We start from the raw sequence: 22,444 nt of genomic DNA, 5'->3' as shown, positions 1-22,444 counted from the left end.
GCATAATCCATCATACAAAATGTAATCAAATGGAAAAGTCTCTTTTTAAAACTTTAAACTTTAAATCTTTTAACTTTATGCATCAAGGAAAAATTTAATTATATGCAACAAACAACGCAGGCTTCCTGTCACAGTCAGCTGATCGGAGCAGCTCAAGGAGCGATCACGTAGCACATCATTAGATACCAGCTAGCCCAGCTTCAGTAACCCTACAAACGTCACTGCTGTTTATTTTTCTGTCTTCATTTATGCTGAAAGTGATAACAGAGCTGTACGTTTGAATTTATTTCACAAATCTCTCAGTCAGAACATGCTATATCATGTTTAGGTGGAAACTAGCGAGCTAACTTCCTGCTAACTTCTAACTCTGTTAAATGTAATAAATTCTGTTTTGATTGATTGATTGATTGATTGATTGATTGATTGATTGATTGATCATACTTTATTCATCCCGAGGGAAATTGGGTTAAGGCTGCCAGCCGTGCCAGCGCCGTCTTACCCATCCGACCATACATACATTACACAAACATCACATGGGGAAGACAGGTCAGAGAGGTATAACATGGAAAAGCACAACATGAGGAAAGATAAGGAGAAAAAAATAACTCCTCCCAGACTGAGCTCCAACAGGGAGATCAGTTTGAGAACAGAAAAAAACACCTCTGCACATGAAAAAACTCTTAATACACCAAAGAAACACATGACAAGCAACAGGGGTGGGTAAAGGGTGAGAGACAGCCAGTGTAGACAGTACATCCGGGCCTGCAGCCTATGTGCTGGTCTCCATGATCCACCATCAGCATCGGAAGGGAATAAGCGTCGAAGGCGTTTGGAGGGGGGAGGGGGGATGAGTGTATGTCTGCATGTGTATATATGTCTGTGTGCATGTGTGTGTGTGTGTGTGTGTGTGTATGTGTGTGTGTGTCCAGAGTTCAGCTGAGACAGTGTCCTTCGCCCTGCCAGGCTAAGTAAACAGTCTTCCAGCCAATCCAGGTGGCCTTGCATAGAATGGGAAGAACAGTCTAAACACAGTCATTATCAGGGTGTTGTTGTTCAGCTCCAGCCTTGAGACCGCAGCTGGCGCCAAAGGGGTCTCCGCATGAAATGATGATGGTTTTTACTTTAGTGCGAACAGCTCATATGAATTTCCAAGCAGTTCTACAGTCCGACACTGGTCTCTCAATCTCCCGTTGGAGAGCTGTGAGCTTCGCCATGATGTTATCAAACTTACGTTCCGTGATGTTGTCATTCTTGTGCTCAAAGAGCCGATTCTGAGAACTCACGAACGCGGTGCGCTTCCCAAGATGTGATCCAGTTTGCGCTCAGAGGTCTTGTTCTGAGTATTCACGGCAGCCGTGCGTTTCTCCAAGATCTTATCCGTGCTGCACTCAATGAGCCCATTTTGAGAAACTCACGCCTCGTCCCATCGTTTCAATCCCAGCGGGCAGCCTTGTGGGGGTTTGAACAGCCGGTTCCGCTTCCTTAATTCTTCGATAAGCCAGGGCCAAGCCAGCTCCGATCAGCAAGAACCCTGTTATCATGGTTCCGAATAGGTAGATATCTTCAGCACTCAGGCTCACCCGAGCCCAGACTTCCCATTGAAGGGGTGTCAATTGCATTCAGAGACCAGTTGATCAAATCCATAATTCCTCTTTCAGGTTTTAGAGAACAGACTGTGAGAGAGTGTTCCAGGGAAAAGTAATACAGAAAACACGAGACTAGACAAGGACACAAGAGGCTAAGCAGGGAAGCTAAGGGAGAGGAGGAGGAGGAGAAAAGTGTGACCGCCTTCGTCAAGAGCTAGAGAAGGATGCCTGGATGTTAAACGTAATTGTTACACCTCGTAAAGCAGCAAATTTAGACAGTTTTTAACTCTCACGGTGTGTTCACACCGAACGCGATAGACGCGACCAAGAGCGTCAGGTTTATATGTAAAGTCAATGAAGAAGCGCGATGACGCTTGACTGGGGGTCCTGCGAAAATTCAGAAGCAGATTTGCGTCACGAAAACACGTCAGTCACGCGTCCAAGTAGTGTGACTGACACGTTTGACATGCGAATAAAAATACGAGCGTCAGTTTGTGTGGTGCATTTTGTGCATTCACGCGTATCGCGTCTACCGCTTGAGTTGGAAAAATCTGAACTCCAGCGTCAAGTCGCGCCACGACAACCAATCAGGAGCCTGGTGACATGCCCCTCTGACCTAGTTCAGAGGGGCAGGTCCAGCCAAAGCCCTTCATTCTTTATTCAATATGGAGGAAAGGCTCATCAACGCGGTTGCTAACCACCCGGAGCTTTACGATGCCAGCTCCTTTCTGTACCGAGACAGGAATAAAAAGGACCTAGCTTGGAGGAACATAAGTGATAAGCTCGGGCAACCTGGTAAGTTCATTCATTTCTCTTTTGAATCTTTTGACTGACCCGATGAAGCCGCGCAAAAGCTAGCAAGCCCGCCTACTGTCCCGCTATTTTCCCACTGATGTACAAATACCTTTCCGCTAACAAGATAATGTGTTTATTCAGAGGACATCTGCAGGAGAAAGTGGAAGAGCCTCAGGGACACATATAATAAGGAGAAGAGGACAGAGAAGGAGAAGAGGAGTCTGCAGCAGGATCGGGGAGGAGATGGAAGTTCTTCGCGGTCATGGGGTTTCTGGACCCCTTCCTCACCCCGCGGGAGACTAGCGGCAATATGGTGGGGACCGTGGAGAACATCCCCCCCGAGGACCAGGGACAGCCCGGAGAGGCAGCAGGGGAGTGTCAGTCAGAAGGTATGTTTACAATGAATTAATGTAGGCAGTTAATTTATGCGTGTTGTCATATAGGAATATATTTTGTTTAATAATAAACAGTATACAGTGGTCCCGCTGTTCATCCGTCACTGCCTCGCTTTTTCGCAGTTTTTTATTACACAACAATGCGTGTTGCATGCTGCAGCCTGATTGACAAATCTCCTCAGTGTCGTGTCTCCTGCGCTTGCCAAACTTATCATGTTTGGTTTTGATAATCATCATGTCCAATAGAAAAAACAGCAGAAAAAACACCCACATCTGCACTGGGAGGGAAAAGGCGCTCAAAAGTGGTGCGCAGACGAAGAAAAAAACGCGTCATAATAATACTTTTACGTTTTGAAATCTACAAAGGTTTGCACTTTGAGAATCAACTTGTGAGAACTGTGAGTAATGCTCGTGTGTGTGACAAAAAGTGTACAAAGTGTGTGGCGAGGGGCTAGTTATTCTGAGAACCCCTGCTGCAATAAATGAGGGACCACTGTATATACTTTCTCTATGACTATTGTTTAAAACCTGTTAACATTCAATATTGTCTTGACAGAACCAACTGATTCTGCAGCAGAGCATCCCTTGTTGCTTCTCCTGGCTCCCCAGTCCCTCCACTCCTGCTGCTGCACCCACAGGTATGTACATCAAGCACTGATAGCTTTTTACTCGCTTGGATTCCCCTGTGATCACCTTTACTAAATATCTACAACCAATCTGTTTATATCCTGTTTTTTTCAATTTTGAAAATCAATTATCAGCCTTCTCATTTCTTTGTGTTGTTTTGTGCTGTGTTTTACAGGCCCACAGAGGAGGACAGCTCAAAGGCGGTCGAGGGACGGGTCCCAGGACGGTCCATCGGCGGTGGAGCTGGCCGTCCTGGAGTCCCTGAAGAGGCCACGCCAGTCTCCAACGGAGCATTTCCTCCTCGGCCTTGTTCCTGCTCTGGAGAGCATGCTGCCTCACACGAGAGAATTTGTCAAATTTCAAATGTATAAATTAGTTTTTGAAAACAGCACACCTGTGTTAAATTTGGAAACATTGGACCCTAATGATCAGTAGTTTTCTGATGAGGCAGCAGCTCTCCAGGGCAGAAACAATGTTGTTATTTTTCTCCTCCTTCTCCCTGAGGCTCTTCCACTCCAAGCTGGGTCCTTTTTATTCCTGTCTCTCTGTAAATAGTTACATTTTATATATTTATGTTTAATGTTATTCTGTTTGAGAATTTTAATATTATTTCAAATAAATTTTTGTAATGACTAATGTCTCAGTTCTACTACACAGCAAATATTGGCACACAACTTGACGTATGTAGAATTTATTTCATATTATACTAATGACAAAATATACTAATATATAGGAACACAGTGCAGACCAATTATTTAAGAGAATAAAGAGAGGTTAGTTTATTTTGGAGTAGAGCTCCATTTATTAAGAAAATTTTAAAAAGGCAGGTTTGTGGGTGGCTCAGAGCCGTTGTGGGGAAGTCACTGGGTCTTCAAACAGGCTTTTCTTTTGGCTGTCAAGACGCTGCTCCCTCCGCCGAGAAGTGGGCCATGAACTTCTCCCTCACCAGGACAGCCTCTCTGGAGGAGTTGTTGGCTGCTACACAACCCAGGCCTTTTTTGAAAATTAACCTGTGATAAGACAGCATATCAAGATAGAATTGTTATTATAATATAACTATTTTATCTAGCTCTCAGTTTTAAAAAAGGCTGGTGACCCCTGTTATAGACTCTGACAGCTGCAGAGATTATATACAAATATTCAACTGGTTCTATACCAAAATTAAACCAGGTCTAAAAAAAAAAAGGACTCTATAAGATAGACCTTCTGAGTATCACTACAAAGATTAACCCACAGTGGTCCTCATACCACAGTTTGATATCAGCAAACACTGAGAGCATACATTGATAGACACCACAGCCATGCTATCATTGCTAACACTGATAACAGCATAAATTGAATTAAATCAGGACTTGATGAGAACTGTCGAGTATCACTAGAAATATTATAAACAGTCGTCTCCATACCACAGTTTGCTATCAGTAAACACCGACGGCATTCAATGATAGCATACCACAGCCATGTTAGCAGTGTATAAACGATAGTTTAGCATATATTAGCACAGGTATCAATAAAGGACTACCGTATTAAACACTTTTACTAACCTCAGGCAGATGGACAGGCGCTCTGCAGGTGGGATTGAGCGCTTGTAGTTGGTGTCTAGGCGGGCGATTCTGGGACCGACGCGGGACAGCAGGTCCTCAAACTGGGCGAGTGAAAGACGGTGATATCGCTGAAAGCGGCCGTCATCCAGGCGCAGCTCCTCGAGCAAATGGTTAAACTCACCAAACTGCTCACGCCTCTGGAGGACCTGATGGACCCAGGTACGGCGAGGACGTCCTTACCGCCGCTGCTCTGCTCTCCACAGTAAATAGAGGAGGGAGACTCTCTCTTCAAACGCTAGCTCGACAGCTGCCATCTAGCAAAGATACCGTCTGGCACAACTTCCTCCCACATTTACGCTTCATGCGCATCAAAATTGCATATTTTGAGGCGAGAATAATTCGCGTTGGACACGCATCGAGGTGCGAATGTGCACGCGTCAAGCTAGGGGCGTCTGGCGCTTTTTGGTCGCGTCTATCGCATTCAGTGTGAACACAACGTTACAGACCGTTTAAGTTACTGAGTTCTCTATGTGCTGTACTCAGTTCCTTCAGAATATTCGTTGAGCCCAGCTGTTTATGTGCATGATCAAGTTTCTTTCCTTGTTTTCCAATTCTTTTTGTTTGGCTTGTATACGGTATGATTCGTTCTTGAAGGTATGTTTTTGCACAATCCCAAATCATAAGGGGAGGCATTTGAATTTGAGCTCTGAATTTGAGCTGAAAAATAAGTGGATTCTGCAGGATCCGTGTCTACTTGAGTAAAACATGAAATCCCTTCTTTTAGGAAACAGAGCTCCAGACGTCCACTAGGCCTGCCTCTGTACTTTGATTTTCAAGCATTCTCCTCCTCTGTGATAAGGAAGCCCCTCCTCAGATCAATGCAGACCATCCAAAAGAAACATCTTACCACTGTGCTAACCAGCAAGGGTTTCTCCACCATGTGCTAAGTTGTGTTTTGAATTTTGAAATACTTAAAAAAAATCATTTATAACTTTCATGTAATGCATTTTTTCTGGATTTGTGGTTCCATCTCTCCACCATACTACATACCATAAAGAAATTAAAGAGTCTTTATTTCTTTGTAAGTGACCGAACTTAAGTTTCCCCCACTCTATATCTACATTCCTCATCATATTAGCTAGTTCTTTCAATTTTAAAATAGTAGTTCACAGTCCCTACAGGTAAAGTCACTAATGCCACTCTCCTGCCGTCTCATACTATTCCTCATTTGTCAAAAGGACAACAGTCTTCTGTGTGACCTAGCTTGGCAGGAAGGCTCGACAGCCAATCTTACCAACAACCTAACCTGACCATATTATGTGTGTTAGTTCACTTTTCACTGTCATAAACTCAAAAACAAATTAAAGTTTGCACTAAACAGAAACAGAAGATTCTTGATGGAAAATAGCAGCATATTAAAATGCAAAGATGAGACACACACAAAGCATGGCAGCCATTACAATAGCAGAAGGGGGACCTCATTAAATTCACTGAAGCAAACCAGAGGCCAAAAACACAAAACAAATCAGCTATCAAAGAGCCACATTCATCAGGGGCAACAACAAAATGAGCATGAGGAGAGAATGTGCTGTTTCTTCCACCATCTGAGCACACATTCATAGAAGCTATGCAGAGACCCCCACGCAGAGCCTTCCTGGTCATGCCGAAACAGCTTTTCAGCAATTACAGCCACTGCATGCTTCTACATACATGCTTCTACAATCATGTCCCCTTCCTGATTTCCTTTTTATATGTTTGTAACACTTAAATGTTTGAGATCGTCAAACAAGTTTAAATATTAGACAAAGATAACACCAACCACATTTCACTGTTGATATGATGTTCCTTTTCTCAATGTTTTTCAAACACGGATTGTGTGTGTGTGTGTGTACGTGAGCGTGTGTGTGTGTGTGTGTTTGCGTGCGTGCGTGTGTGTGTGTGTGTGCGCGTGCGTGCGTGTGTGCGTGCATAAGGGTTCATACTATCCTGGTGGGGACCAAAATCTGACATTTACTATACTGGTGGGGACTTTCTGCACCGTGGGGACCAAAATCCAGGTCCCCTCGGGGTTGAAGGCAATTTTCACACTCAAAATGTGGTTTTAGTGTCAGGGTTACAATTAGGTTATGGTTAGGTTTAGGGTAAGGGTTAGGGTTAGGCATTCATTTTTGATGGTTAGGGTTAGGGTAAGCGGCTAGGGAAAGCATCATGTCAATGGGATGTCCCCACGACGATAGCAAACCAGACATGTGTGTGCGTGTGTGCGTGCACGTGTGTGCGTGTGTGTGCGTGCGCTCGTGTGCGCGTATGTGTGTGTGTGTGTGTGTGTGTGTGTGCGTGTGTGGGTGAAGGTGTATTGAGTAAACTGTGAGTGACAAAGTTTTAAAGAGAAAAAGAAAATATTTCTATATAACTGGATTGAAAGGGATTGTATTGGCTCACAAAGACTAACTGATTAGCTCAGAGTAGGTTCATTAGATAAGTACACTTCTATGGAACGCCAGGACTGCCATAATGAATTAATTAAATGCACCGTTAAATAATTAACTAAATGTGGCAATAATTAATTAAAATTGGAAATAATTAACTACATAAATATTTATGACACGTAATTAATTATTGACACATTTAATTAATTAATAACACATTTAAATAATTATTGACAGTTTTAATTAATTATTTAATGATTTATTTAATTCATTCATTTTGGCACTTTTGTCCCCTTCATCTCAGTCCTTGAAATAATTTTATCTGTCAGCCTCACCCATCAAACTAAGTGGGCGGGGTTAACGCTGCCCATGCAGCTTCTCTAATATTTGATTGGTTGCCGTGCAAAGTAAGTCAAGACAGGTCGATCCTAGATAATCGATTGCTTGTGTGGACTTGGGGCAGCTGTTCCAGCTTGTGGCGGGGGGGGGGGGGGTGTTACGTTAACCGGTTTCTTTACATATTCCACTCTCCGTGTTCCACATGTTGCATTCGCAGATTCTCGTTTGCACCGAACGATCGTCTCTTCCCGCCTGGTCTTGTGTCTCTGTGCTTCTGTAACATAAAGAACGAGCTGACATTTTTCTAATGACACCAGCGATCAGCTCAACAGGCCCTCAGTTTACCTGCATGCATCCTCCTCCTCACCTGTCAGCTGTTTAACACCTGCTGCTAATTCAAGAAACACGCCCACGTTACCTGGTGATAGTCACAGTTTAACTGGGCAGCCGGTGCTCGATATAACGCAATGTCGGCGCATTTTTCTGCACAAGATAAGTAAATATAGTTTTTTTCCTGAGCGCAGAGCTGCTGGAGCTTGTTTCCCTACAGAGCATTTTATAGGCGAACCAGCTTTATCAGCGGCTGATGTCCAATCACCGGCACACAGCTTTGAAACCTCACCTGAGTTTTAGCTCTCAGTGGTTAAACACTGGACTTAATTCACTCAGGTTTTGTCTGTCGGGTCACGTTTACTTCGCTGTTTTATTTACAACTAAGCAAATCGGTTTGGCTGAGGTTAAAGTTACGTTTCAGAACTGCATAGTTTTACTGAAGCTTAATGGTTCACTGTGTTAGACTGAAACATTCGCTTTTCTTTATCTGGTGTGTTTTGGATTTGACAGTCAATTTTGAGATTAAACTGACTTTTAAAATGTTTTATACAAAGAGGAAAGAGAAGGCGCATTTCCACCGAGAGGAGCAGAGTTTGCAACAGCGTGTTCATCATGAAGACTGCAACCTGGACAGAAATATTACATCATCTGTTTTTTAATAGTTATTCAACTGTATTCTAAGCACCAGCTGTCTGTTAGAATTTTTAGAGTTTACTTAACTAAAACTAAATGAGGTTAACATATAATTTGTGGGTTTTTTTTCTTTTCTTTTTTCTTTTTTTGCTTTTTCGGTCATGTTATGTTTAACTGTCAAAGGCTTGTTACAAACTCTGAAACACATTGTGCAGACTTCTGGATGTTAGAAGAAAACTAATACTTAGGGATGCACCGATCCCGATACTGGTATTGGGTATCGGGGCCGATACTGTAAAATGTGTGCGTACTCGTACTCGTAAAAGTTAACCGATACCATGAACCGATACTTATGTAGCCCGGATGGGAATTTGGGAGTAGATAATCATAATTCCCATGGACTTGAACGCCACATAAGGTGTTCACAGTTCACAGAAGAGAACGGCATGGAGAGATGCACGAGGTTAGCTGAACCAAAGTGAGAGACTCGGCTAGTTTTACTGAGGTTAACTTGCACAAAAGAGTGTGTGACTAGAAAGCTAACCGTGTGAGAGCTTCGCAACAGAGTGTGGGTGAAGTGACTTTTTGTTTCAACGGTCGCACCACCGTGGAAAACTGTGTTTCCAGCCATGACCGCCGAGGCTAAAGGCTAGCCCGGACTGCTTGGCTGCGCCACGGAGGCAGCTGCTATGGACTGTCGGAGAGCTGGACAGTGACTCGCTAACGTGCTGTAGCAGAGACAGCATCGGGTCCGCAGGGAGTGGATTTAGTGTGGGACTGGTGAACGGTGACCTACCGAGCAACGGAACTGTAAGTCAGACTTTTGTGCTCTTACTGGGGAGAAGAGGATTTTTCTCCATCGTCCGGCGTGAACAGCAAACAGGCCTGCAACAAGTGTGAATGTGAGTGTGTGTGGGGCCCATGTGTGAATATTGTATGTTTAGTGGATTTATATAATGTGTTTTGGAGTGTATATTAGTGAGTCACTTACCAAAAGGTGATAACATAAGTTGGGTTGTTTAATATAATTTGAAAGGGAATTATTTCATTTATACAGTGTATTTCATTTGGTTAAGGAATTGGAATATCAATATCATAAAAAAGGGATGTGTTGTACAGTATTTGTCTCTGCCCTTACGTTCAGTAAACGTTTCGTTTGTGTTAAAGAGTTGTGTGGGGTCGTTTCTTTACTACCGGTTAAGTTTAACTTGTGTGTGGCAGAAGTATCGGTTTTTGTACTCGGTATCGGCAAGTACTCAGATCCAAGTATCGGTATCGGATCGGTTTGAAAAAATTGGTATCGTTGCATCCCTACTAATACTGCTCATGAATGAGACTAAAGGCAGGAAGGTGTCCTTTAAAACTAAACATGTTAGTAGGACCTCCCTATTTATATCATAGTTTATGATACAGCACGTGTATTTCAGTAATAGCCTACTGATTTCAGTGTAGTGGTGAACAGTCACACAGCTCCGTGGGCGTTATCTGTGATACTCCTTAACTATAATTTATCCAAGTTAACTTCAGTTAACCATTCAAACAATTCTTTTGCAATGACAAACATAAACAGCTGTGCCAGCTGTTTCAATTACAGCTGCTTATGCAGTAACCATGGTAACCACGGACTCTGAGCGGCTGGATCGACGCAGGTCAGACAACAATTTTACATATATGATCTTAAAACAGGACACAGCCACTGTACGTGCTGGCCTCATATCAAATGTGAACGCAGACTGAGTCTATGTTTGACGTTTGCTTTCTATCTAATCTTCCTCTCAAACATTTAAACAGCAGCGAGTCTGCAGCTGAGGGAACACAAACTCAAACTGTCGGAACAGGTTTGCTCGTTTCTTGCGTGTATTAATTTAGTGATTTATTAAATCACCAAAATGTTATTCTAATCTGCCGCTGAGTCTCTTACGCTGATAAAAACGCAGATAACACAGATCACGAACACCTGTTCAACCAATCACTTTCATTCCACTTTGATCTGCGACAAACTGACGGTTCATCTCTGTTACAGTGTTGCTAGACTGCTGTTTTTTTGTTCTTTATGCTGTAGATTTTCACATCTCTGGAATAGTTGACAGTAATAAGGATGATTTTCTGTAAAATCATATTGATATGACCTGTGAATTATTCATAGATCACAGTTTGATTAGTCAGCTGGGAAACTGGGTTAACTTAGAGAGCTGAAGATATCATGGATATGCTGACCTCGCTCCGTGGTGTACAGGGCCGTTTACCCTCATGATTAATATTCACAATTAAAATATTAGCCAAACATCATGAAGTCTGTATGTGTTTCATAGTGTCGAACCACCTTTGTACAGTTAAAGCCAGCAGTTACTACATGACGGAAACACCAACGTTTTCTCTTTTATGCGTTTATACGCAGGTCACGCTGATTACTGAACAAAATCCCAAAGATCAGCTGTTAATCGAATTGATTTGCTCTCTCTCCTCCTTAAACATGTTTTTAATGTTAGTTATAATTCAGAATTGGCGACTGAAACACGTAGGACACATACGAACATCAGGAAATAAAAACCTGATAAATATAACCTCAGTAAAAGAAGTCAGTGTCAGCGGGGGCTATTACAGCTGTGTACCGGGGCCTGCGCTTTGTCGGTGGTAATAACAGCTGGAATGCTTGCGAGGCGAGCGGGTCTGTCCCACGCTTTGCCGTGCAGCACTGTAAAAAATCAAACTTGCAGTTGTTGAGCTTACAGTCATTTCTTTCACAATTCAACAATAAAAGTTGAGTTGCCCCATAAACTCAAATACATTAAGGGTTTCAACTAATCCTTTAACGTTTTGGAGCAAAAGTTGGTCTCAGATGAAATTTATTGCTGTCAAAATGAATGAATTCAAGTTTTACATGAGTTGAAGCTGTTGGCGCCTTTCTGTGCCTGAGCACACATGCGCATCTCATATTTTTGGATACTACAGGGTCTACTTTGCGCTTTTGCAAGGACTGAAAGCCACCTGGCCATCTGCCTTAATGAGAACGTGAGGCTTTTTATACCAGGAGCTGGATAGATCGTTCATCTCAACTTTCTAAAGGCAAGTAATGTTTCTTTTATTATATCAGACAGTATATGTTTGAACAGTCTCAATTTGTCTTTTAGAAATATCACAACTGAAGTTCTTCGTATTTTTCCAAAGCTTGGCATAGCATTACTTTCTAGGCTAAGAAGCCTTGTGGCTTATGGGTATGTGTTTACTATATCATTTAAGATTCCATGCCACAAACTACGTCACATGTCACAAAACAATGAAAATCCGACAAACATCGCTACTAAAGAGGCGCGCTCATATCTGACAAGCCTCCGCGACACCCCCTATGTATATTTCATGAAGTGCAGTCTGTGGCCGCCATACCACCGAACGAAACAAAATAGGCTGTCTCGCTCATGACCAACGGGCCCCCCCCCGCTATTTAAAAATAAATTTTGGGGGCGCCCGCTGCCATGTCGTTTAATTTGTTCGAATCACTTTTAGCCAATAAAATGTGTGCTTTAGTTTCTGTGTGAACGGGGTGGTGAAGTCCTCACGGCCAGCGAGCTCCACCAAACACACAAACAGGAGGGAGAGGAAGATCAGAGAAGCAGCTACAGAGCAGTAAATATGGGGGTATTTTAAATACGAAGGCCTACTAGAGTCTGCAAGAGTCATATCAAACAGACTTTAAATAACTTAAAAAACACAGATGCATCTGAACTATGCATCCAGTAATGAAGCTGGAACAAAACAGATGAACAAGTGATATCGAGTTTCTAAATATATTGATATATTTTTATACGAGATATGAGATGTAACAATATCATTATAATGGGGTGACCGTGGCTCAGGGGGTTGGGAAGCGCACCTGTAACCGGAAGGTCGCCGGTTCGATCCCCAGCCTTTCTGTCCTGGTCGTTGTGTCCTTGGGCAAGACACTTTACCCTACCACCTACTGGTGTTGGCCAGAGGGGCCGATGGCGCGATATGGCAGCCTCGCCTCTGTCAGTCTGCCCCAGGGCAGCTGTGGCTACAACTGTAGCTGCCTCCGCCAGTGTGTGAATGTGAGCGTGAATGAATAATGGCATTGTAAAGCGCTTTGGGTGCCTTGAAAAGCACTATATAAATCCAATCCATTATTATTATAATTATACTTGTGGAGCCGCAAGTTTGCCTCTCTTTCGTCCACTTTTGTCTCTACGCCGCGTTACTCCGCTTCGGCTCTCTCCTTCACTGACACAACTCCCCCTCCCCCATCGCTTCACCTGCAGGCAACAAGATGGACACGGCAGCTATCAAAGAGGAGCTGGTCAGTAAAAAGAAAACATTTGAAGATTACTATTTTAGTGCTGTCAGCGTAAAGTTAATGCCATAACTGAATTAACGGGGCAAATCTCCGTTAACTAGTTACCGTGGATCACCGCGTGCGTGGAGCTGGGTGGCTCTAACGAGCTAACTGGGCTAACGCCTTGACACACGGCCTAAAATCCTTTCATTTTCTCAAAAATCGACAGTGCGCCTTATGTATGAATTCTGGTTGTGCTTACTGACCCCGAACCAATTTTATGTGATACACAGCTTAAAAAAATCTGTCAAAAAATGTTTTGGTACGACTTTGCTAAGCTATGAAGCTGCACTGCTTGATTGATTGTTGGATTATTACGGCTACCGAGGAGCCTCGCAGAGTGATACGTACTCTGCTTCAACGTAATATTACCGTATTATGTGTATAAGGACCATAAATGGCTCCTGTAAGACACACGGTTACAAAGAGGATTTCAAACTCCAGGCTGTCAGTCACGCAGTAGAACTTTGTCTTTGTTAATATGCTCAGCATCTTTTATTTTACATTTTGACTGCACAATTGTGAGCTTTTTGTTATGCACAAAACAACATTGTTTTGGTTTATTTATGGAGCATCATTAATAAATGCTCCGATAATTTAAACAGATGCTTCAGGAGTTTTATCCCACTCATACTCTCAATCCAATGTTTGTCATTCTAAGTTGTAAAACCAATCACACAAAATTATCCTTGGCATACATAATAGATCCGAGTACATTGTTGGTGCATTCCATGTAGAATACAATTTGTTAATAATAAATTAAATAAATTAAACATTTGATGTAATGTATGTTTTGTAAATTATTTGTTTTACTCTGTTTTACATGGCATTTTACAAGGCAGAATCAGCTCACTTTAGTGAGCCAAAACAATTAGGACAGGAGAAAAACATTCTTAAGTAATGTCAGGAAGCTGGAATTTTATTTTAAAACTAATTGCTATTTTTATTTATTTAGAGAATTAAAAGCCAACTCCAGACCACTGCTTGCTTGTCCTGATTTGTGAGGGATTGATGAAGAGTTGGTAAGGAGAGGAATCAGAACAGGAGCGCCTCCCTCTGCCCCCAAACACATAATCAGGTAATGTAACTTTGGTAATTTGAGATTAATTCAGGTTTCTTTTGAATTGTTGACACTGTCCTCTCCTCTCTTCTCATTATAGTTTTTGTATGCAGTGCCAGTTCTGCCAAGTTCAAGCCAAGAAGTACTCTTAAGACATCACCAGCTACGACATAGAAGAGGATTTCATTTGCCCTGTGTTTACAGTGACTGCGTCTGTTCGTTTAGGACACGAGGGGCGTTGAAGTCTCACCTCAGCAGATCACACAACAGGGCTAAGAAAAGGCAGGAGAGCTCAACATTTTTTTGTGATTTTTGTGAATTTAAGGAAAACTGTTCACAGCATACATTTATTTCACATATTTTAAGGCACTTAAAAAACCATCAGACTGTATCCTGTCCTTTCCAAAAATGTGACTATGATACCAACAATTTATCAACCTTTACGTCACACACAAGCAGAAAGCACAAAAACTCAAAAGATATAAAAAAAACTGTATTAGACTGATTTCTCATGCTGATGCATGTCCTAGTGAAAGTAGCTCCCCTGATGAATCCTTAAATACCTCTCAGGAGCCAGAGACATTACCAAGTGGTTCAGGTGTAGCATCCAGTGATAAACAGGACAATGAGTTGGTAGATTACCAATGTCTTGAACATAAAATAGCTAGACTTTTTCTATGCATGCAAACATTGTTACATGTTTCTAAAAGTGCTTTGCAGAGAATTATTGAGGAAATTAGTGACATTTTAAAATTTTCTCAGGTTCATTCATTTCAAAGAATCAAAGAGGTGCTTGCTGAACAGAACATTGAGGCAGATGATGATGTAATTAAAAATATAAATGATGCACTTTTCAAAACCAACCCATTAATTATCTCAACAGAACCAAAAGGTGCATTATCTACTGATTACAAGAGAAATTTTTATTTCAAGAATAATTTTCATGTAATTCAGCCTACAGAGTACACCTACAAAGCGAGAACTAGAAATACATTTGTTTATGTCTCAGTAAACCAGGTCTTGGAGAACTTATTGAAAGAGAAAAGTTTCTTTGAAAAGTTAGCATTTGATAAAGAAATTAGTGAAGGTTACAGATCATTTAGAGATGGGCAGTATTTCAAAAACAACAAGCTTTTAGGATTGCAAGATACTTGCATTAGTTTGGCTTTGTATATTGACGACTTTGAAATATGCAACCCTTTAGGAACATCTCGAAAAATTCATAAAATAACTGCCGTTTATTGGGTTGTACTCAACTTATCTGCAAGGTTTCGTTCCACATTGCCCTCAATACAGCTTGCTCTTCTTGGTAAAAGTGTAGACGTTAAACAGTTTGGGTATGATGCTTTTCTTTATCCACTCATTGAGGATTTAAAAGGTCTTGAAAGCACAGGGGTGTACGTTGAATCTTTAAATAGTTTTTTGAAGGGAACTGTATTTTGTGTCTGTGCAGATAACCTTGGGGCTCACAGCCTTGCAGGCTTTTTGGAGTCCTTTAATGTCGACAAGTTTTGTCGACTTTGTAGTATTGATAAACATCAGATTGCAACTCTTGATCCTACAGAATTTCCATTAAGAACTGTGGAAGAGCATAACATTTTTCTAGAAGAGCTTGAGGCTGGTCAAAGACAAAGTGTGTGTGGTGTCAAAGGTTCCTGTGCCTTAAGTGCGTTGTCCTATTTTCATCCAGTCACTGGATTTCCTCCAGATATATTACATGATTTCTTTGAAGGTGTTGTCCCTGTGGAATTGTGTTTGTGTCTTCAAGATTTAATCAGAAAGGGTTTTATCACATTTGAAGGACTAAACAAACGTATAAAATCATTTCCATATAAATTCTCTGATAAGCTCAACAAGCCACAACAAATTACGAAAGCCAGTTTTGGAACAGGAAGAGTGAGTGGCAATGGACATGAAAACTGGACACTTTTGCGTTTGCTGCCTTTTATCATTGGGACCCGTATACCAGAACATGAGCCATCATGGGAAATATTGATGGACCTTAAGGAGCTTGTTGAGATTGTTGTCTCAACAACTCTATCAGAAGAAATATTGTCATACTTGGACACCAAAATATTGGATCATCGACGACTACTGACAGAGACTTTTCCTGATTTTAATTTGAAGCCAAAACACCACTATATTGAGCATTATAGTCATCTTGTGCGTTGTTTTGGTCCCTTAGTTGATTTGTGGACTATTCGATTTGAATCTAAGCACAACTTTTTCAAGAAAACTGTGCATGATGTCCAATGCTTTAAGAATATACTACTAACACTTTCTTCAAAGCATCAACAAATGATGGCATACTTCTTAGATGGTCACAGTCTTTTTAAACCAAGTCTGCATGTTGATAATGTTGACACAGTTGACATCTGTTTCTTGAATGAAACTCTTCAGAAGTGCTTGAAACTGAAACATCCACAGGTAAAAGCTGTGTCATTTGCTAAATGTGTTTATCTGTATGGGACCCAGTATGTTAAAGGCATGATCATTTCATCAGGACAACTGAGTGGTCTGCCTGAGTTCTACAAGATACTGAACATTTTGGTAGACTCTGGGAAAGTGTCATTTGTTGCTACAAAGCTCTCCTCTTGGTTTATGGAACATTACAGATCATATCGGCTTGACAGCAGCTACAAAGATCTGGAAATACTTGACCCAGAAGATTTGAATGATTACCACCCTTTAGCTGAATACTGCGTAGCTGGACAACTGATGGTGACACCTGTTACGTGCCTCCTGCATTGAAAGTGATGGTATGTATTGTTCTTAAATAGTTTTCAGTTGATTACTTGATTTTGTTAATTATTTAGAATTGCGCCCTTTTTTTGGTTTGTCTTCACAGGCCCTGTTACTGCGAGTCCACGTCAGTCCAAAACTTACCAGAAAAATCCAACTGTCCACTGTTCCAGAATCTGTGAAGCAGCTTCAAGATGAACTACAAGCAAAGCTTGGACTTGAAGGTGACTTTGCAATACAATATGAAGACCCAGATTTTGGGAACGCACTTTGCAACCTGATGGATATTAATGAGCTACCTGCTGGACGGGCAGTGTTGCACCTCATTTGGGAGGAAAATGCATCAGCCTCGCCACCACAGACTCCATCTGATCATAGCGCCATCTCATCTGTTGATACAGCCATTGTGAGTTCAGCATCTTCTTTCAGCCCATCCTCATCCACCCAGACCTACATGCGTAGCACTTCACAGTGGCCAAATCCATTTCCTATCCCAACCTTTTCCTATGATGTAGAGTTAAAACTTCGCAAGGGCAACGAAGTATATGAGAAAGCAGGGGCAAATTTAAGTGTAACAAGAGACATCAAGATGGAAGTTCTAGACAAGATTGTGGAGATGCAGCCCTTGGTCAAGGAAATGCAGCTCAGATGGCCAGCTCTCTTCTTGAAAGAACAGGTTAGATAATCTCTTAAATATTTGAAGGAAAACTTCCATATTTTTTTCAGTGTGGTCTTATTTCTAGAATGGAAAAAGTTCATTTACTCACCCAGACAAATTTCAAGGCATTTGGAGTTGTTAGAAAGAAATTTTAATCCCAATGTTACGAGTTAGTCGTTTTGCAGGAGAGAGCTGAGCCACGGTTATGGGGAAAGGATTCACTGAGACAACTACAACAGTTGAAACCATTATTTTGTCTAATCAGCATTTGATTAGGTATTCTATATACTTAATGTAAAATCTGCTGATCAGATTTTTCTTGTTTCTTTTTTTTTTTAATGCGTCAGAATTTGTACTACCACTAAAACAGAAAAAAAGATCCAATCAAGACCTGACCAATAGATCAACCGAGACTAACTAAATGTTTTGAAATTAAGCTGTTTTAACCAAATTTGAAAACAATGTCATTTTTATATAATGTACCTTTAAAAGTTTTCTTCTATATTTTTTTGTTGCTTTGTAGATTTGTGCGGAATTCTCACGCATTACCACCAAGGATCTCATGGGGACCTTCATGACTGCCCTCGACACTTACTCACTTCGGCTGATTAAGCTGTATCGAATTAGAAAAGCTGCTTTCCGCAATGACATGGATTCCCTGTTGCAGAAGTTTGATGAACAGGTAATATATGAAAATGTATTTGTGTCTGGTTTATGAGGAACCTGAAGTTCCCACTGTAACGAAAGATATATTAACAATTTTTACATCAATTTAGTAAATATTTAATAGTTTTCAGAAAGTGTGTCCTGAATGGGATTATAAGCTAACAAGCAGCGCTGTGTGTTTGGCAGATGCCAGGTCATGACAGACAGTTGAACTCTCATCCCACTCATGGCACTTTTTGTTATACATGTTGTAATAAGTGTGCTACATTTCTTGCACATCAAAATTACTTTAAAAAAAAAAACTGACAAAACCATGAGCAATTATCTGGAATATCTAATTTCAACATCTTATTTCTTAAGGCTGTATTTTTAGCAACAAAACTTAATGTGTTTTAAAAACAAAATGGTAGGTTTATAAATGAGACTGAGTCTTATTTGATTTCCTTGTTTTAGGTCTCAAACATAGTCCAGCATCGACGAACCATCAGTTTGGAAGGGTTACCGAGATTTGTTCGCGACGACGAGACCAAACTCTTCTTAACATGTCTGGTGAGCATGCAAATCTACTCAATCTTCAGTTTTGGTTTTCAGAGACTTATATGTACTGTTGTTGTTTTTTTTAAATTTTGCATAGGATACAGATCCAGTTGAGAGGGCAACCCGAGGTGTTACGGTGGGCATCCTCACTGTTCTGGAGGACTACGTGGGACCCAACTCGCAGTCCACAGTGGTCAATACTGCCATTGTTTTGGAAGAGGACATTATTCTTGATGATCTGCCAGACCTTCCCACTGCCTTTGCCTACCTGTTTGGCCTACTTTATGGGCTCAACATGGAGTTTCCCAAAGAACTCAAGTACACATTTGAAGCTGTGCAACACATTTTTATGGAGTTGACATCTACCTGTTCCCAGAGGATAAGAAGCTTCAAAACCAAGCTCTTAACCAAAGTCTAACCTATTTGACAACATGTTCAACTCAAATGCAACTTGTGTAAAAGAGAATGCAGCAATTTGCTTTGATTTACAGTTTTTGGGTTTTGTGGTAAGTTGCTCTGAAAATAGTAAATTTCTGGCTTTAAGAAAATGGTAAGGTGCAGAAAATTTGAATCAATCTCTTCTGTTCTAACTTTACTTAATGTAGCTTGCATGACTGATTGCAGATTTCATGTATAACAAGTTTTTATAAAATGTTTTAAGTCTTTATTCTAACTTGAACTGTTTTAAAGAATTTTTATAATCTGGTTTTAGGTACATTTATACTAGTTTTATAACAAATGTGGCGCAATACTGAACTTCAGAGGAAATTAGTATTGATACCATTACTATTAAAAGACAAGTGGTGGAAAAAATTGTTTGAAAGTTGTTCGCTGTATGGAAACCAGATAGAAGTTGTTCACATCCTGCCATCTGATGTTTTGAATCTGTTTGTTAGTGACTATCTATCAAGATAGGTTTGAGATTCTGCCTGACAATACCACACCTTTAAAATAATGAGTAACATTTGTTACAAAAATTTGACTTTTTTGTGTTTTTGGATAGACTTTATTTGTGGCTGAATGTTGTCAGTATGTTAAAAATGGCTCATCTCAAAAGTCAACATTGTCAGTGGTGCAGTTGTGTTTGCACACAAAGTTATTTGAAAATCAACTCTGTAAACATTCATTGGTACAACAGGGAGCACCTCATGGAAACTATAAAAGATACTTTTTCTAAACTTTAGGAAATCGATTGGCAAAACAAAACAAAAAAAATATGTTGTGTAAACTTTAGGAAATACGTTGCCAAAACAATAAAATATGAGTTAAGAAAAAGCACAATTATTAATTTTGTAAACACAAAAACATTAGCTGAAGCAACTTTGCTCCTAAACTTGAAATTATAAGTTATCCATCAGAACCTAAAAACATAAATGCAGTGGGTTGCCTTGAGTTTTTAAGTTTTTGCAACGTTTTTTTTTTTTTTTTTTTTTTTTCACACAGTGTGGGCTGGGCAGACGTCTCCGAAATCATCGAAGCACTTTTGCAAAGAGGCTGTATCTTGACAAACCGACCAGACATCTGAAGATTAAACCACTACATTCTCGGCTAAAAAAATACTAAAACGGTATTTGGTGACACACAAACAGGGTTTTTCCAAAGTTCAGTTCTGTTAGTTTCAACATGCCGGTTGTTGTGTGCTAAAAACAATGGCCACCAGGCCAAAGCAATGGTTTTGACTCGATCAGCGTTAACTCCGCCCCCCTGGGTTTGATGGGTGAGGTTGACAGATAAAATTATTTCATGGTGAGACCTGAAGGACTCAAGTGTGCCAAAATGAATTAATTAAATACACCATTAAATAATTAGTTAAATGTGTCAATAATTAATTAAATGTGTAAAAAAAAAAATTTAATTATTTCCAATTTTAATTAATTATTGCCACATTTAATTAATTATTTAATGGTGTATTTAATTAATTCATTATGGCAGTCCTGGCGTTCCATACCACTTCAGGGGATTTAATCATTATTTTGTGACTATATGTCCCATCCTCTACACCCTGCAGACCCACGGTGTGTCGCCTCCAACAGGGATAACACCATACCGAAGTTCGCGGACGACACTGCAGTGACCGGTCGCATCACTGGAATGGACGAAGCATCTTATAGGAGAGAGGTGGCTGCATCTACCATCGCAGTATCCAGAGGAAAGCTGCCTCCATCCTCAAGACCCCACACACCCCCAACACGGACTGTTCACACTTTAGAAGTGTGAAATCCAGAACATCTCGTCTCAACAACTCCTTCTTCCGACTGTCAGACTCTTGAACAGCTGACCTATTTTAACAGTAATAATAATTTTTGCACATCAGGTCATCTCACATATTAAACCAGCATATTGAGCTCATAGCTCTTTTGCACACACATCTATTTAACACTTCAATATCTGTCACCACTTATTTATTTACACTATTTGTATTTTATCTGTTCTAGTTCTATTTGCACATATTAACCGGCATCTGTGTGTGGACAGCAGAGAAAGACTTATAGTACTCATAGTACTGAGAAAATCTTTCTTTGTACAGATGACAATAAACACTTTGAATCTTGAATTATTTGATTCTGCTTTTGCTAAATTTGCTAAATTACTTTAATAAATATCCTTCAATTAAAATCTAATCTGTGGACACTCCCTCCTGAACCCTTTGTATAACAGTAAAGGTAAAAACAGTATTAAAGGTATTAATCCTCATTAGTATAAAAGGTTAGTCCAGCACTTTAAAAGTAACAAGTTCTAACTCAGTTCTAATAACTATATTCATGTGCAACTGTTACGTTGTCTTCTCTTTTGAATTTTGCATCTTCATCTGATGATAATGTTGTAACGTTGAGGTCCTAGTCGTCCCTTTGTGGATTCCTGCTCACCGTGATTAAACAATTGAACATGTGGCTTTGAAGCAGAACGACTGTGAAAGACTGTAGTTGTCCCTCGTGACGGGGTGTGGCTCATCAGGAGAAAGTGCCTGTGTGATTGGGTGCATGAGGCAGGTCGTATAAAGTGCTGTGAGCGATCAGGTCGAGCAGAAAAGCGTTATATAAGAACCAGTCAATGAACCATCTCACAAATCATAACAAAGGCATTATTAGGTCTGTCCTCTCAGCTTGTAATGTATTTCTCTATCACTCAGTAAATAAGATGATGAACATGAGATTGAACATATCCAGATCTCCTGTGATGATGATCCTCAGGGCCCTGAGTCATACTACATGACATCATTATTAATGGGAATGATGAAACGAGCAACATGAGAGATTTCAGCTCCCATCTTCTCTTAGCAGCATGTCTCCATCCCTCACAGCTCCCTGAGTTTAGTTCCTTCCCATTTTAAACATCCCATGACTAATTTACTAAACAAACTAATCTGTTTGGTTCACGCTCACGCTCCTCTTTAAAATCTGTTTCTTTTTCCCATTTTTGTCTCATCTAAGGAACACTTAGAAAATAAGGTCTAGCTGGCAGAAGTGGAAACAAGTGATTCTCACATTTGTGTCATTGTGCTTTTTGTTTGGCTTGTTTGCTGGCTTGGAGAAATTCTCCTTCACACAGTGTTGCTACACTGCGCTCAGCCAGGCTGCAGAGGAGAACACAGGGGTGACATTCGCATAGATTTTAATGCTTCTCCTGCATCAGTGAGAAATGTGGCTTTTGTGCCAAAAACAAGGCCGGGATGATTGTGATGGAGAGCAGGTCAATAAATAACTTTAATGTACTGTTATTTTCTGTACTAAAATGAAACTATCATAAAAAAG

At 40.6% G+C, this 22,444-nt stretch overlaps 2 protein-coding genes and 1 long non-coding RNA gene across 8 annotated transcripts in view; 2 read left to right on the top strand and 1 right to left on the bottom strand.

The window, feature by feature from the left end:
* The window catches only part of hspa12a (heat shock protein 12A), a 100,309-nt gene that overhangs the window by 59,944 nt on the left and 17,921 nt on the right, over positions 1 to 22,444 (bottom strand). The gene's annotated exons all lie outside the window — the stretch shown is intronic.
* Positions 1,789 to 2,844, top strand: LOC109204836 (transcription factor Adf-1-like). Its single transcript, XM_019366843.2, has 2 exons — positions 1,789 to 2,381; positions 2,523 to 2,844. Exons 1-2 carry the CDS (start codon positions 2,252 to 2,254, stop codon positions 2,783 to 2,785), a joined length of 393 nt encoding a protein of 130 aa, XP_019222388.1. The 5' UTR covers positions 1,789 to 2,251; the 3' UTR covers positions 2,786 to 2,844.
* On the top strand, positions 12,838 to 20,512 carry LOC106099022 (uncharacterized). 2 transcript variants are annotated; one of them, XR_002064358.2, is made up of 5 exons: positions 12,838 to 16,848; positions 16,938 to 17,507; positions 18,013 to 18,171; positions 18,609 to 18,704; positions 18,790 to 20,512. It is a non-coding gene; the product is annotated as an uncharacterized LOC106099022 (long non-coding RNA). The 2 variants fall into 2 exon arrangements; XR_003213452.1 differs by having other exon boundaries at positions 18,609 to 20,512.

The sequence above is a fragment of the Oreochromis niloticus genome, linkage group LG13 (assembly GCF_001858045.2).
Source record: "Oreochromis niloticus isolate F11D_XX linkage group LG13, O_niloticus_UMD_NMBU, whole genome shotgun sequence".
NCBI lineage: Eukaryota > Metazoa > Chordata > Actinopteri > Cichliformes > Cichlidae > Oreochromis > Oreochromis niloticus.
The sequence above is the reverse complement of the archived record's forward strand: the minus strand, read 5'-3'. Positions and strand labels throughout refer to the sequence as shown.